This window comes from Lycium barbarum, chromosome 7, assembly GCF_019175385.1.
Source record: "Lycium barbarum isolate Lr01 chromosome 7, ASM1917538v2, whole genome shotgun sequence".
NCBI classification, from domain to species: Eukaryota; Viridiplantae; Streptophyta; class Magnoliopsida; order Solanales; family Solanaceae; genus Lycium; species Lycium barbarum.
In genome coordinates, this window is record NC_083343.1 from 123,794,883 (window position 1) to 123,812,838 (window position 17,956).

The window sequence follows — 17,956 nt, forward strand, 5'->3', positions numbered from 1 at the left end:
ATACATTACTTATGTAAAAAATATGTATGTATATATGTTATATGTGTATATATACTTTAATATTTACTATAAAATATACTCCCTCCGTTTCAATTTATGACCCCTTTCTATATTTGGAACAAATTACCTTTATGCAATGATTTGTAGTCATACAAAATATATGCGACTCATTTAACACCATAAGTTTAAAAGCCTTTTCTTTTTCCTTAAACTCTGTGCCCAGTCAAGTGGGTTCACATAAATTGAAAAGGAGTATATTTTTCGGTTATTATTTTGATGGGCGGTTATACAGTATAAAAAATCCAAATAAGAAATAATCTGGATTATTAGGACGCATCAGGGCGACATTCCAGATGCCACTACAAGAACTTGTCCATCATCATCATGTAATAGAAGTTCTCAATATACTTGCTAGGCTTGCTTGGGCTATCTTCCCAAATTAAGTTTCAATTTGATGTATTCAGATACTTGATAGCGTTGAAATGAAAATTTACAAGACATGAACATAAACAATAATTGAAAGAATTGAGTTGACGAACATATGTCAGTTCAACTATTGAAACAGCTGAACTCTACCAAAATTGCTTTATTCCAAAAATTGCTGCAACTGAAAATGCTAACCAAAACAGGCCTATCTCATGTTGCAATGTATTTTATAAATGCATCTCCAAAATGATTTGCGCTAGACTTAAAGGTGCTGTCAGTATATACAATTGTGGCAAACAATCAGTCTGCCTTTTTTGAGGGCAGGTCCTTGGTGCATAATGTGTTGGTTTGCCATAACTTATTGAAGCACTATGGTAGGCAAATTAAAGGTGTTTGATGAAGATTGATCTAAGAAAATCCTATGATATGGTCAGCTGAGAATTTCTGGAGTAAGCATTAAGAGGTATGAATTTCTGACAGACACATTCAGTTGATAATGACTTGTGTGTCTCCTTCAGCATTCACAGTTGAAATGAATGGTGAAGGGCATGGTTTCTGGGAAAAGAGAGCTTAGACAAGGGGACCCACTACTAAAAAAAAAGGTCAAAACCGACCTCCAAAATCGATTCCGGATGGTTGATTTTGGGGCAATACCTACCAAAAATCGATCTCAAATCATTGGTTGATATTGGCAAGTTCGGTATCGAAAGCCGACCGAAGTATTGACGGTACTTATCTTTATTTTGTCTTCCAAAAATCATCAAACTTTGCTTAGTTAGCCTTCATGATCATTTCAGCTGGAAACTACTACTTTCGGTTCCCATCTAATGATGTAGCAGCTGTAAGTTTTTTAGAAAAGAATATTTAAAAAGATTAAAATCAATACTCGAATCTACTTAGAACCCAACCCATCCTAAACTCGATACAATTCTTGACATGACCCGCTGATTCAAAATTATAACAAGCTAAATACATCATGAGAAGATATGCCATGTCCCAATAGTAGGTTTGTTATTATCAAGGCCTCCACATTCAAGTTCCATTATATCAGTGATATGTGAAAAGCTCAAGAGCGAAGGAAGTGTCCTCCACGGTGCAGAATTGTACTTGGAATGTTATGCTCTCTCTCTTTTTAACAAGGAAATTCATAACATAAAGGGGGGATAAATGCTAAAAAACCGATTCTAATTCTATATATTCTCTCCGATTTTTAGGCCTTTATCTCTCAGCGGAAAGATCAAATGTTCAATCCATTTATTTTTCTGATACTCAAGCAGGTTGGAATATGTATTATCTTAATAATAGTAGAAATAGAATCATTTTTGTTTTGATATTCTATACAAAATCCTATAACTTAATTAATAAACCTAAGTAGCAAAAGTCTGTTTTTAGGAATGTTTTCTCAATTTCTTTCCATTTGTATCTGTTGAAAATTCCAATAAATTCCAATTCAATTTAAGTAGAAAAAGTTGTCTAGCTGCTTGGTGGGTCCAAGTTTACAGGATTCGTGATCTAGAGTTATGTATGGGTGGACGAGGATAACTTAGAGATCAACGATAATCTAATTAGTGTTTTTTGTCTTAACACATGCAATGCACATCATCAAAGGCTTAACGAAAAGGTTAGTATCACGTGAGTTTTTAAAACTTGCAAAGACACGCTGCTCTCAAAGATTAACTAGTCGTTTGCAATGATGTGGTATAAAGAAAATATGCAAAGTGATGTACAAGGCTGCAATGATGATATCACAAACATGATGTTCGAAAGTTCTAAAAAATAATCATTTCCCTAGTTCAAGATGGAACAGCATGATGTGTAAGCTTGGGATATCAATTTTAACGGCTGTGACATGATACCATTTGCCCGATTGCCCTTCAAAGGCACTGGTCTTTAATTTTTTGCCCCTCAAAATGTGGTCCTTAATTTTTATTCTTCGCTAAAAATCTCTTGCTACTCAGTTAATTTTTTTTTAAAAAAATTTGCAAGGTACAGTTCGAATTCAACAACAACCCAGTGAAATCCACAACGTGGGGTCTGAGGAGGATAGAGTGTACGCAGACCTTACTCCTACCAAGGTAGGACGGTTGTTTTCGAAAGACCCTCGACTCAATAAAAACATAAAAAAGAGGTCAGATAAGGTACAGTTCGAATTCGCAGGGCAAAATTTTAAACTCTACCTTAAGGCAGAACTTTGCTTTCAAGCGTAAGGCAAAACTCTGTGATAAGGCAGATTTGCCTTACAGGCGTTTTTGTTTTTTTTACTTAGTTGAAATTTTACAAACCTCTGCCTTAAGCCTAACTTTTGCCCAAATAGGCCTAACTTTACTATAAACTTCTGCCTTGCTAATCTTTTTTTAATATTTGACTGAGTGAAAATTCAAACTCCCAACCCATGAGTTTTAGGCAAAAGGCAACAAAATTAAAGACCAGTGCCTTTGAAGGGCATTCCGCACAAAAATGATATCATGCAGCTAATGCCTTGGGGACGTATTCCCTGCTGGGACTCGTTTAAATATAAGATAACAATAATGTACCATGGAAAAGAGAATATTTCAACATGAGAGTCAAATTAAACCTAGAAAACCTCGAGTTATATGCACAGAGATGGTCCAAGTTCTTCAGTGCTTCAACAAAAATATGGTTTACGAGAGGATGTGCTCTAGGTCCTAACAAGGCTCTGCTATAGGAAAAACAAACGGCATTTACAAGCCAAGAGCATGAAGCATAATTGCGTTTTGTGCATGCATGCGGTTCTCAGCTTGGGGGAAAACAATGGAGTTTGGTGCTTCAATTACGCCGTCAGTAACTTCCACTCCTCTTTCCGCTGGCAAACAGTGCATAAAATAAGCTTTCTTTCCAGCTATTTTCATCAGTTCTTCATCCACCTATAAAGAAATAATAAGACATAATGTTAGAATATTTAGGTATGACAGCAATGCATGCATCTGAATACAGGCAGATATTTCAAGTTTATCTGATAAGTTAGGTCAGAGTTCAAGTTTGCGGAATATAAGGCAATGGATTTAGATTGTCTGCCTTTGATTCTTAACAAGTCATCTATCTGAATAAAAGACGGTCACATTACCCAGAAGAAAGAAATATAATTATCTAAAACAAACGTCTAGAACTGGCCAAAATTGCAGAACCAAATGATTGTGAAACAAGCCCTTGCTTAATTATATATTTCAACTATGGTTTTTCATATTAAAAGAACTAAACTTTAGTCTATACCCTTCCAGTAATATGAAAGTAAAGTCATGTGCAAACAGAACCTATGCAGTGAGCATCACCCCATTAAATCTCCAGAGAGTATGGATAATTGCCAGCATATTCAGTTAGAGTCTCTTTGTACGAAATGCCCAATACCATTTAACCCCATCCTTTCTTCTTCTTTTTTCTTCAGTGTCATCATATTCTTTCCCAGCCACCCCAGCAGTAAATGATAAATTGGTCCCTAAAACCTGGATCCCCGCAGACCAGAAAAATTAAACAGAAGACCACTTGGAGTACAACATTAAGTCCCACAAAATATTTTCATAAGCCCTCAATAAAGTCAACCCTGCTACAATAGATTGATAGCCATAGCAAGACACATTTCTAGGAACCTCCTAGGATTGCTGATGTAATGAGCTCTATGGTAAGCAAATTCCGTCTTAGGTTGAAATGGGTGTTTACTTCTTCCTACTTGCACAAGCTGAATAGACAATAAGATACATTTATTATGCTCCTACCTGGAATCCTTGAAAGGCTTGACGGCGATGTGCAGCTTCTTCCTTTTGTCCCATGCTGGCCCAAACATCTGAGTAGACAACATCAGCGCCTCTAACAGCTTCCTTTGGATCATTAGTTATCTCGATTTTGCTGACTCCAGCCTGTCGTGCTTTGTCAACTGTTTCCTGATCAGGTCCAAAACCTTTGGGGCAGGCACAGACAAAGTGGAAAGGAATCACTGAAGCCAGTAGCAGCCAGGAATGCACTATGTTATTTCCATCTCCAACATAGACAACCTGGAATTTGCAGCCACCACTATATTATTAAAATCTAATTATCAATACAAACAAAACATGTTTGAGATTATTTGAAAGAAATCTGAGATGTTTTGAGGTGTTTTAACTTCCACATCCACCCTCAGGGTTAGATGTTTAATGAATCCTTTTTGTTGGTGTAAGAACAATGTTGATAATATAGATCACTTTTTGGATATTGTATGCTCAGTGTGTTCTGTTTAGAAGGGCAGGTGAACATGTACAGGAGCTTAATGCCTTCTCGTTGACATGTACTCTTCTTGAATCTTAGGGTGCACATACATAAAATGTAATTATTTCATCAGGAAAACTTAAAAAAAGAGCTAACCTTAGTTCCTTCAAGCTGGCCGACATGCTCAATTATCGTAAGGGCATCAGCCATTATTTGACAAGGATGGTTATAGTCTGTCAGGCCATTGATCACAGGCACAGTTGCATATTTAGCTAGATCAAGAATGTCCTGCAAAAGAAAAGAAATACAATGTATACCAAGATTGATTTGCAGTGGGATAAAAGAAATGGGGGAAATCTTCCTAAACTCAGTAGACAAATAACTCAGCCCACAGTTCTATTTAAGCAACGCCTAAAGAATATTAAACATGAATATATACTCAGTTAATTTGCTGAGAGAGGCACAGCAACATCATCAAACTGCCATCATCTGTAAGATATAGTAATAAAGCAAGGGTCAAATTCGAGCAATCATTGATGGTCAGCATCATTGTAAACCTAGAGAAAGAAGGAACAACGAAAAGAAAAGACAGCTTGATGTCCGTGGAGCCAAATGTCAACGGAGGCTTAATCATACCCCTATATGCCCCTCACTGCCCCCAGGGCAAAAGAAGAAAAGATTTGTTGCGACTATTATATGTAGTTGCCAACAGCGGCTTTAATCAAAGATGCAAAAATGTGGACTGGACAACTATAACACTACAACATATAAAAATGTTATGAATGCTTCTTACAAGCCTTAATTCTTACCAAGCACCAGAAAAACGTCACAACAGAAAACTCACCAGCATACCTGATGAGCAAAAACTCTAGCCATAATGATATCATTATAGCGAGAAAGAACACGAGCAACATCACGAGTTTCTTCCCGCTTACCCATCTGTATGTCATTGGGTCCCAAATAGATTGCATGGCCTCCAAGCAAGAAAAAACCTGTCTCAAAAGAAACCCGTGTCCTCATGGAAGGCTTAGCAAAAATCATCGCCATAGTTTTACCCGTGAATGGGAGATATGTCCTCTCTCCTGATTTTAGCAATTCTTTAACCTCTCTGGCTCGATCCAAGATGCTCAAGATAGTGGCTTTGTCGAAATCACTAATGTGTAGAAAGTCCTTCTGATTGGCAGTTGCTGGAATATAAAATTTAGAAGAAATGTTAAAAATATCCATCCTCAACAGACTATGATAAGAACTTGTACTAAACACATGATTTGAGTGTGTTCAGATCACACCTAGCCATCATGATCCAAGGATAAGGCATAAACCATCATCAACATGCTCTTTCGAAAAAATTTGTACTTTTACCTATGTTGCTCGGACCCTTCACTTTTGCCGCCGTACCAGTGTCCGACACGACACGGGTTTGGGTACGGAATTCGTGTCGGATCCGGTCAATAGAGATCGGATACTTTGACCGAAATTCATGACCAAATTAAAGAAAAATTTTGAGATTATGATTTCTCAAGATAACAAAAAGTAGAGATTTGAAGACATGAGATGGCATACCTTCAATATTATGTAGAAAATTTAACTAGCTTCTCGGAGCACGCAGTCTAGCACCTAGTAGAATGGAAGATTGAATCACATGTTTGGTACAAACTACATGTAGGTGCTTCCACAAAAAGCTCTCATAATCTAGGCATATTCTTGTAGCTATATTATTAGAATTTTGAATTATTTTTGCCGAATCCCCGCACCCATATCCGTACCCACAAATCTTAAAATTTAGATCATGCCGAGTCCGACCTCTAGATCCATACCCGTATCCGACACCCGCACCCGAGTCCGAGCAACATAGACTTTTACTATGAGTAGCTTTATGATAAATTTTCTTAGCATTCAATTTCTAAATATTGGAGAAAGTTATTTGTTATTATTATTATTATTATTGATAAGGTAAAGATTTAGAAAATTACATGTTGTTCCTCTAATTCATATGTTATTTGCAAGTTATCCTTTGTCAAACGAATCAATTCTATTTCTTCAAACAATGGCAGATAACTTTAACGAAACTGGCCAATCAGCCACATTTATAACAGACAATACAAATGTCCATGTCGCAAATTATGTCTTTTCTTAACCAAATCAGTAATAACAAATTTTTATATACTCACAAGTCGCTTCATAGCAGGAAAATAGTTAAAACTAGAATATATCAACAATTTTAAACAGCACATGCCTGGTTTTTGGTGATATTTTGAACTCCAATACTTGGAAACAACTATAAATACCAAAAGGTGAAAAAGTAAACGGAGCAACAAGAGTCAGATAGGTACAAGTAAAATGTCTTCCATGCCTCCATGGCAAATAATTTTCGTAGAAAATGTTTTATTTCGGAAAAAGATCATTTTTTCGATCATTTTCTAGTGTTTGATTGGCTATAATAGACTAAAAGTAGGTTGGTAATCTGACCAGGTAGAGATACCATATGAGTGTAGTGTTTTTGTCACCTTTCAGAGTATCACATGATTAATAACAACGCCTAAATGTTGGTTGAAGCAAGTAATGTGGCGTACGAGTTGGGATGCCGATAAAGGAAAATGACTTTAGGAACACAAGTAGCGGAAGTCATTTTCTCCTCTTACTTTTCTTGGAGCAAACATTTTTAAAAACTCAATGTAACCAACACCAACAATGTGCATTATAAAAAAATGAACTTCCTAGATCAGGATATGAGGATAAAGCAACAAGATAGCTCTTTTGGACAATGTTCCAAAAGAAAAAAAAAATTGAGCTTTATTCAAGTAAATTAAACAAGGAAGTTACAAATTCTGGATGCAATTTCAGCGCCTAATTTTATTAAGTGCATTTTCTTTGTCACAGTCTATTTTTGGCAGCTAAGATTCTCACCATCACTCAACGCATTTGCTTAACATTTAGATGAATAACTCATCAAATACTTGGCTTCAACAACAAGGATTAGACAAACTAGACTCTGTAGGATGTTTATAATGCAAGGGTTTGTTTAAGCTTGGAATGTGTTGTCATCCACAGAACATTCAATTTCAATACTCCCTTCGTCCATTTTTACTTGTCCATATTTGATTTGGCACACCCCTTAAGGAGCAATAAATAGAATGACAATTTAATTATATCACCCCCAATTATTAGTATAAATCATTTAAATGATTGAAATCAATCCAACATGCTTTAAAAATTGTGGAGCCACTAACAATTTCTTGAAGTTTCCAACCCAATAATTAACAATAAGGATAAAATATGTATAAAATGGTAAATTATCTCTTGGTTTTCCAAACTTGGACAATTAAAACTGGACATCTATTCTTAGTATACTGGACAAGTAAAAATGGTCAAAGGGAGTAATAATAAGGATAAAGTATGTATGAAATACAGTCAAACCTCTCTATAATTGTCATTCGTTGTAACATCATTTCACTATAACGGCTCCATTTTCTCCGGAACCGATTTTTCCTGTTACATTTTACTTTTCTATAACGACATTCTACCTATAACAACAACGACATTCATTATAGCAGTACACTCTTTGTAAAATTACCTCTCTATAACAGGCATACTCAAATATTGTGTAATAATATTTTGTAAGAAATATATATACTATGTATAAAAAAAAAAACTATTGTTAAGAGTCAACTGTTACTTGGGGTGAGATAGAAGAGCCAATTGTTAAGCTCTTAGACAGCCTTCACGGGAAAGCTATTGAATTCTCTTTTGCTGAAAGTTTGGACAAAATTCCTCATCAATTTAAGCGTTATATTATCACTACGAGATAGGAATTTACGAAACAACCTACAATTGTAGAATTCTTACGTGAAACTTGAAATTTTTAATTTCTCAATTAATTTTAAATGCATATGATCCTTAGATTTTAATTCTTTATCGGTATGGTACAATTAGTTATGGATTTATTAGTAATTTATTAGTCATTTCAATTTTTAATTAATAAGATATGAAATTCAATTGAGATATTTAAAATTAACACATATATTGTTTTCGTTTATATGTAACATAAAAAGTACAGAAAAATAATTATTTGCGTACGTATGCTTATAATGGCTAAATAAGATCTAAACATCAAAAGCCAGTATACAAACATAACAACACCTCACTATAGCAGCCATGAAATTTCCGAACAAATGATTCCATTACAAAGCAGTTTGGCTGTAGTGAATTATCTCTTGGTTTTTCAAATCGGACAAATAAAAGTGAACATCTACAAAAAAAAAAAAAAAGGACAAAGGGAGTAATAATAAGGGTAAAATAGGTATGAAATGATAAATTATTATCTGTTGATTTTCCAAACTGAACAAGTAAAAATGAACGGAGCCACGGAAGGAGTATTGAAATTGAATATTATGTGTATGACAACACATTCCAAGCTTAAATGCATTACAAACATCGATCAAATCGACAGTTCCAAAGGGAAAAAAAAAAAAAACTTCAAATTAAGCAAATGAAAATAAAAAGAAACAGAATAATTGGACAAAACGTAGCGGAGCTTTACCAATGACGGAGGACGAAGGAGATGTTAGTGAAGAGGTGGTTTGACTTTGACATGAGATTTGGCGTTGACGAATAGCCGGAAATGTCACCGGAGAATGTGTGATTACACCGGAAAAGTGATTGCCGGAGGAAAACGAGAGAGTTTCCGGTGATCGGAGAGAAGATAACTGAGACAAAATGGCCGCCATTGTTTTTGCTGTTTGGGTTGTATCTGAGAAAGACAGGAGTGATTTGGCAAGTGTGGCTTGAGTGTTTGTTTTAATTAAATATAAATAAACCCTACTCAAGCCTAGTTTGAATATATAAGATTTAATAAGAATTTTTGAATTCGTAAGGTTTTAATTCTTTTTGTTTTTATTTTCACCTGATATTCGGTATCTGTATTCAAGCTCGACTAAGGATTCAAATCCAAAATCTCTAATTAAGGATGAAGGAGTCCTAACCATCTTACCACAACCCATGTTGGTATGGTGATCTTAAATTAGATATGTATACAATATATCAAAATATTAATATTCAAATTTTATGATATTAATTAAATATGTCATAGGAGTACTACATTTATAGATATGTATATAATATATCAAAATAGTAATATTCAAATTTTATGATATTAATTAAATATGTCATACTATATTTATAAGAAGTATCACAAAAAATAAAATTGGAATACTGAAATTCGAAACTTGCTAAATACCAAAAAAAAAATTAAAAAATAAAATAAAATATATATATATATATATATATAATTTTTTATGCAGATTAAAAAAGAAAGTAAAGTATATAAATTGAATACATGTTGAATCCTACAGTTTAATACGGGATAACTTTAATACATATTTTTTGCACATATATTTGTGGTATTCGAATCAATTTACGTGCATCTAAATTAATTTATAATTTTTTTTGGTATTTTAATTAATATAAATATCAAATAATTATGTCCACCAAAACTAAAACAGATAAAAACATAAATCATACTTTCATTAACAATCGAAGCAAAAAAAGTATCAACATGCGTTGTGATGGGATGGTTGAAGTCCCCACCCTTGTGTCCTCAAAATGAAAAATTCTATTAAAAATGTTGCGCCCCAAAATGAACCCCGCAACGCATGATCCGAGTTTGGTTGAGTTCTAATACAGATACCGAATACTTGAGGGAGTTTTTTATTTTTATTTAAAAAAAAAAAAAAGGTGAAGCAAGCAAATAAGAAGGGAATACAAATAGGTAATTCCCAAATAAGATAAGATAAAAGAAACAAAAGAATATTCGAAACAAGATAGGATTACTTCGAAAGAGAGTGACGCTTACCACTAAAAGATATTGCCACTTATCAACTTTAGGAACTTGCCATCCACTGCTAGATATTTTTTCTTTAAGAAATAATAATAATAATAAAAATAAATATTAGAGCTAAAGGAAAAATCATACCTTCTCTTATTTTATTTTGTTTTTTTATTTAATGTTACACATTGTTCTGATTCGTGTCAAGAATACTTGCAAAATTAATGGATTAAGTCAGACGAACAATTTTTATTAATTTAATAGTTTATCCCAGAGTCATTCAATGAACCATAAATTGGAAAAAATAAGACAATTAGCTGTAAGAAAAAGAAAAATAAGAAAACACAAGATATTCTGCTGACAATTCACATATTTATCCTTGAAGATTTCATCTTGTTTAGGTAGAGCTGCTCATAGGACCGTCTAATAAGGCCTTTGGAGAAAGATTAAATTTACCTGAACCCAGTATTTACTCTAAACTAATTAATACATATCACTGAATCATAATAGTTATTATGATTCACACTTTCATTAGGAGAAAGATAGAAATTTATCTGCACCCAATAATTACACCAGACTAATGATTACATAATGCAATTTATTCACATATCACTGGATCATAAATAGTTAATACACATTTCTCACCAGATTAATAAGTGCATAAAACATTTCTTCACTTATCACTGAACCATAAATAATTATACAGAAACTCACCTTATTTAGGAGAAAGATAAAACTGTACCCGCACCTAATATTAACACCAAACTGTTGAATAGATAACACGTCTTCTTCACATATCACTAACCCATGAATAGATAGTTTTCATATTCTCACCTTAACTTATAATTTAACCATGGTAAACTAATATGTTTTTAATATGACATTGTTTAATACGGCGCTTGACACTTATATTTCATTTGGCACTCTCACTGTTTAATCAAATCATAACGAAGATACGATAATGTTGCAAAACTAGTAGAAAACTTAGCTACACATAGCCAAGAAGAACCAAGTTTTACCAGTTGCAGTTTTTCTTTTTCTAACATTAGCATTAGAGTCTATACAAATATACAATATATTCACAAGTTTTTTTTTTTCCAACATATTTGAGCAAGCTATAATTGATCTTCAAAGATGCTGACCGCATCGACCCTGACAAATGGCTTCTATATACATATCGAGTTCTTGCTTCAACAAACTGCAACAATCCTGTCAAAGAAATTAAGAGAGTTCTTATAGAAATGCATCGCCTGATTGCCAAAATTTCAAAATCCACTTATTTTAAAAAGTATTTTTAGAAAAAAGTACCTCTTAAGAGTAGCAGTTTATGTTTAACTAATTAATTTGAAAAATACTTCATAATATTAGATTAGCAACTTGTGCTTCACCAAGGTTCCAAAAGTGTTCATGAGAAGATTTTACTTTTTTCAACTTCTGAAAAAACGGTTTCTGTTACTGCTCAAAACCACTTATTTTGTTCCTAAAAAGCTTGACCAGACACTCCAATTCTACAAAACAAACACTTTTTTTTAAATAAGAAAAACAACTTTTGGCTTCCTATAAGCTTAGCCAAACAAACACTTTTTTGAAATAAGAAAAAGTTGGCTTCCTATAAGCTTAGCCAAACAAACACTTTTTTGAAATAAGAAAAACAACTTTTGGCTTCCTATAAGCTTAGCCAAACGAGCTCCTAACCCAGCACTTGTTTAAATAGGAAGAAATGCATAAAGGAAAGAAAAAGACACTATTGGATTTGCAAAATAAACTTGTGTCACTGAGAAAAAAAGATTGGAATAACACACCTGCTATGTCCAATTCTTGTTGGATCGAAGTTGAGTAAGCTTGTCCCTCCAAAGAGCTACAATACCCAATAGAGACAAGTGCAAATTAAAAGCTTTGGCCAGGTAACAAACAGCAAAAACATCTTATATTAATCAAGAATTTTTCAACTACATCGAAAACAATAGAAGAGGAGTGAACAAGCTGACTGATACAAACCAGGCAGACATAGACCCTCAATTTCACCTTTTTGTGCTCATCTGAAGATATTTCATGTACCTCCTAGCTCCTCCTCGTTACCCCGACTCAAAGGGATTAAGAAAACCCGGGGAAAGATCGATAGTAAAAGAGGATTGCTGGTATGCAAAGTCGATGTTTATCTTTTCGACTTGCAATGAAAATGTTCAAAGCACCACCTTCGCCAATTATCTTGTGTCCAGAGGAAATGTTAAAAATCCATAATAAAAGACCCTCCTTTCAGGAAGCACAGCTTCATAAGAGCATTGTTGAAGTTGATGAAAATTAACACTTCCAGAGAGGAACTTGATAGAAGTCCAGGTTGATGCCTTTGTCTAAGGTCCTTTGGCATCAGCACATAGACTAATTTGATTATTAAATACTACATGCCATTAGTCCAATTACTTAGCATTTAGAGCAGATAGAAAAAAAGAAAAAAGAAGACCAAATCCTTGGAAGCACTGATAATAGCCATGATCACTTATTTTGTTTTTTTGATGCATTTGTACCCCATCAAATATTTTTGCAGCCATCAAACTCAATGTCTAAATCCAATCTGGTTGGCGACAAACATGTTGTCCCTGCAGGTTTCCACACATGTACAAACTCTCCATTTTTACCGTAAAAACTAAACAAAAGATTTTGACCGCATATGTTAATGTTCGATATAATATGTAGACATGTTAATAAAGTCTACCTGCATCTCTGTATCGTTCTTCTACTGCAGCAACCAGCATGTTCCGCACAAGAATAAACTCCTTTTCGTCAATGGATGGCTGCCCAGTCGGTCTGAATCCATAATGATAATCAGACCTATAATTTGTTCCGAAAAGGTATACTAAGGCATTGTTCTCACGTCTAGTGCAGAGATATTAGGTCACTTTAGAACTTCAGCTAGTTTTGAATTTTCAAAATACTGTTATTCACTTATATAACAGAAACAAAATACATGCACCACATTAAATCTAATTATATGTGGTACAGAAAATTCAGGAGCATCAATAGATGCTTACTGAGGTACCAAGATCGCCAAATTCTATTTTCCCCAAAAGCAGGGTATTTATTTCTCTTTTATGTAGCTGTTATCAAATTTCATATGTACATTCATCACTTTAATTTCGAAAAAAAAGAACTATAAATACTTCAGCACGCATTCTGCAATTTAACAGACAACTTGTCATTCAAATACAGATAATGAACATAAAACAATTTTCTCTCACTTTTCCAAATGTAACTCATGGTGAAAAGGATATCTATAAAACATTAACATACTTGTCAAGCCCATGGAACAATAGGCCATTTGAAGTGGCGGTGCGCGGTGCAGGATTTGCAAACTCAACAATCCTCATGCCATCACTGTACACCAAGTTTTTATTGACTTGTATTGGCACCTAGGGAAATTAAAAACAACACAAGTACTGATATTTCAATGTTGTTAGGTTCACAAATATAAAATGGTAACTAAAATTTCAGTTTGTGGCTTAAAGGGGATTGTTAGCGTGGAAAACGCAGGGGAAAGTGGAAAGAATATTTTCAATTCCGTTAGCATCTTGTTTCTAGCAAAAGAAGATGGCATATACATAGAAACTGCCTGCAACATGTAGAACTCGAGAACAATAGCGTGTCATCACCGTCAACAATTTCGAAGAAGTAATAAGCTCCAACCACCTTACCTTGCATTTCACAGCAATGTTGATTGCATCAGAAGGACGAAGATCGAAACTAATTCTCTCAGCATCATTATCTAACTGTTAAACACAACCACATGAAGGTTGGTAAAAAAAATTGCATACTACCAAAAATGTACACGCATTTGGGTCGGCATTCTGCAATTAGTACATTTTTTACACATACCTTGGTTAGGTATAACTGGGCAATATATGCCTCGTCAACTCGCTTGGTAACTCGAACAAGTTTAACCTTCAAACTATAAAGGTCAGATTAAGCTTGAAATAAAATGGCATTTACTGGTAAATGTACAAACAACAAACTTACTGCATAACCCATCTTCTCGACTATTTCCTTCAAAACTTGATACATTGTTGGTCTGGCCTGAAATGGAGTAAATATTTGTACCTTTTAGTAACAGCATAAAAACAATGCTTACTGTAACTTTGGCTGAATGGCCTTATCAGAATCAATATGAAACAGAATACATACAAGTTGGACATTGCGTATAGCTGCCATGAGCAACACACTTGACATCTCCACTGTTGCATAAAATAGAAACACAACATTAGACAGCCTTATTTGGAAAACACTCCCAAGCGACTGTACCCTCAGTAAAACAAATATGAATTATTTACATACAAACAATTATAGGAAGAAGCAGCCCAGTTCCGTCTTCCGTCTTTAGCACAATAGCTGGGTTTGATGCATAATCAGGTAGATGAACTCCCTGTGGATTGTTATGGACGCATTTCACATGTCTGCCATCTCTCATCTTGATCATGAAACCATCTTTCCCGCTTCGCACTTCAACTACACAAGATAATAGGAAATGTTACAAGTTTACGTGACTCCAATAGCTTTTACCTAGACCATGTATATAACTATATATATATTGAGAAAGTTACTAAATATCTATAAATATTTGACTGTGCATCCAGTTATTATCGTAGTATTAATTTGAGGTCGCTGTAGAAACTCATAAACTTCAAATCTTGGATCAACCTATGTGTCAAAATACAAAAACAGAAGTATTGCACTGAACAATAGAATCAACATACCAGCTTCAACCACGCTAGAATTCACATAATCAGCATCGCTTTCGTTAAAATTCTCGGCCATGCTACCATTGTCATTTGATGATGAACTGAAACTGCATCCGATCAACTTGCTTACACGTGATCGTGGTAGACGAGCCACATTAACCGGCCGGCTAGATATCCCATTAAACCCACAGAGCTCACTCCTCAGCATAGTAGCCTTCACTATAGATGAATTGACCATACCTGTTCGCTTTCCACAAACCAGAGGACAAACAACAGGCCCTTGCAGAGAGCTCATTTTGCCTATTTAAATCTATAACACAGTGATTAGATTATAATCCAGTAGATTGGTCTTATAAAAGAGTAACTGCTCTTATACTTTGACCAAACACTTAGTAATTTCCTTCATACAGTTGGTACTTACACACAGAGATCACACTGGAAGAGATCACACAAGAATATAAATTCATTAACCATAGTTAAGTGATACTCCTAATTCCTAAACAATATACAAAATACGAAATGTCATGTATTTATTGGTCATGCACCAGGTGGGGATAAGTAATTTTTCATTTATAGAACTATTATGTAATTTCTGAACACTCAATTTTGTTGAGTATTTCTGAATACTTATGTTGATCTTCAAAGAATGAATTAATCAAGTCTGATTTACCTCCAAAAATATAAAATTGACTCTCGTAGCAGAGTGTGTGTGAGGAAAAATTAAAATTTTGATATTTATAACCGTGATTTCCGGTTCAGCATGCAGGCACATTCACTAATATAGTCCAGTTAGCTGCTACCAGAGGCGGAGCCAGAATTCGAAGCTTGTGGATTCGGGATTTTAATTCTTTAAAGTTATTGGGTTCTAAATTAATAATTTGTACATATTTGACAAAAAGTTTAATACAAATATATTGTTCGGACGAAAGCTACTGGATTAGACTGAACCCACACCCGAAGAGCTAGCTCCGCCCCTGCCTCCAACTAACATAGGTATCGGGTAACTCTATGTACCAAGACTTGGACGGACAAAAAGAAGATCATCTACTCCCTCCATCTCAATTTATGTAGCTGTGTTCGAATTTCGAGAGTCACACATTTTTCTTTAACCGCGGTTTTTTTCATATGCTTTTTAGATATTTTGAATTATCAATTAGTTTGACTTATACTGATATTTTTTAAGTAATTTCCAAATATGTAAATTTCATTTTAAAACACTTGAATATTCATATCCGAATTCACAATTAAAATTAAAAAAGTTTGACCAGAGCCAGAGTGGGGAGTAGTATTTTCGCCTCGGCCAAAATTTGAACCTTAGACCTCATAAAAGTTTTGAACTTTATACTGTTTAAATTCAAAACTTGCAACAGTTACTATTTCCACAATGAATAAAAATTGAACACAAATTAAAATTAGATGCTTCCGTGATCAAACCATTTCTTCATATAACTTCAAAAGAGGATCAGTTAATCAACACGGAATAAGTTCAGGGTGTACATATTTCACACCTGATTTACAAAGTTTTCCAGAAAAAGCTCTTAATCAACTGCAATAATCAACAGTTTCCGATCACCAATTCATAGTTTTAACCACAAGCAAAACTTGAATTTTTCCTGAGTATAACAGTATTAAATAGTCACAGTGTACTTCCAAAACTAAGGATAATAAAAGTAGGTTCACAAAACTAAATTGATACAGAGACAGATGAAGAATTTGATAACTTCAGGCTGACAAAAGTGTGAATGCATAAAGGAGAAAAGAAATGGTGGGAATAGAGAAAAAATTATTGGAAAAGAGAGATATTTAACTCAATTGAGGACAGTGTCTGACTACTTATAGCCTACAGGCAATACAAGATACATGCTTCCAATTTATTTATTTTTGTTTCTCACCCGATGTCCAATACCCACATTAAAGCCTGACTATATCTGGATTCACGCAGCACAGGGTCCCATTTGAGGGGGAAGCGCTCCCTATCAAGGATTTTTTTCATACCGAGGACTCTAACTCGAGACATCTGGTTAAGGGAGGAGCAGCCCATCCGGTACACCACATTCTTTGATGATATGCTTTGAATATTTTTGTCTTATAGTAGAGTTAGAGTACTCAATATAAATGGCATGAAAGGGCAATTTTGAAATATTAAATAAGTTTTATCATTAAAACTAGTTTGGTTACAAAACATTCAAAACAAGGAAGGTGAGTGTAATATCCGAGACCACAAGGGAAGTGAGTGTTACAAAACTAAACTTGAGGGAAGATCTCTAAAATTATCTCAAACTTAAATATATAAAAAAGTTTTTAGTTTTTTGAGTGAATAGATTAAAATATATCTAAACTATCACACTTTTGTGCGTTATATACCTTAAGTATTCAGTGATAGCTTAGATATTTAATGGAAACACCGGATAATTAGGGTATGTAATTAGCGAAAGTATGATAGTTTAGGTCTATTTTAACCTATTACTCTCTAAGTTTTTTTAAACAAATTTCATATGATAATGAGGCACAAAAGCAACTCACATGACTTTGGTGAAAGCGCTACATATTATATGTAGCTTAGGTTCATGTCTCATATCTAACTACCCCATACAAAAACATCTTTAAGTGGAAAGGAGTATAGTAGAGTATATTAACCATCGAGTTTCAAATCTTGCGACACTTATCTCGGAGATTTCTTAGTTAAAAAAGAAGAGACACAAAATAATTTGTTTTCTGCTATATGGATCAATTAAATTGACAAAAAGAAATTAGGACAAAAAGAAATTAGTACTTAATT

The 17,956-nt window shown here is 34.1% G+C and overlaps 2 protein-coding genes across 4 annotated transcripts; both read right to left on the reverse strand.

The window, feature by feature from the left end:
* Positions 1–2,957: 2,957 nt before the first annotated feature.
* LOC132604145 (ornithine transcarbamylase, chloroplastic-like) lies at positions 2,958–9,430 on the reverse strand. The gene is made up of 5 exons (XM_060317502.1): positions 9,164–9,430; positions 5,476–5,810; positions 4,780–4,911; positions 4,158–4,433; positions 2,958–3,311 (listed from the first exon to the last, which is right to left on the reverse strand). The coding sequence occupies exons 1-5, from the start codon at positions 9,348–9,350 to the stop codon at positions 3,129–3,131; spliced, it is 1,113 nt and encodes a 370-aa protein (XP_060173485.1). The 5' UTR covers positions 9,351–9,430; the 3' UTR covers positions 2,958–3,128.
* A 1,989-nt stretch (positions 9,431–11,419) lies between these two features.
* Positions 11,420–17,021, reverse strand: LOC132604146 (bifunctional nuclease 1-like). Of its 3 annotated transcripts, none has more exons than XM_060317504.1 (11): positions 16,686–17,021; positions 15,193–15,477; positions 14,774–14,944; positions 14,624–14,673; positions 14,459–14,515; positions 14,318–14,383; positions 14,137–14,211; positions 13,736–13,854; positions 13,161–13,276; positions 12,250–12,305; positions 11,420–11,656 (listed from the first exon to the last, which is right to left on the reverse strand). In XM_060317504.1, the coding sequence occupies exons 2-10, from the start codon at positions 15,470–15,472 to the stop codon at positions 12,253–12,255; spliced, it is 987 nt and encodes a 328-aa protein (XP_060173487.1). In that variant the 5' UTR covers positions 15,473–15,477; positions 16,686–17,021; the 3' UTR covers positions 11,420–11,656; positions 12,250–12,252. The 3 variants fall into 3 exon arrangements, with proteins under 3 accessions (XP_060173487.1, XP_060173486.1, XP_060173488.1); XM_060317503.1 differs by having other exon boundaries at positions 15,193–15,487; positions 16,686–17,018; XM_060317505.1 differs by having other exon boundaries at positions 13,161–13,252; positions 15,193–15,487; positions 16,686–17,013.
* Positions 17,022–17,956: the final 935 nt, after the last annotated feature.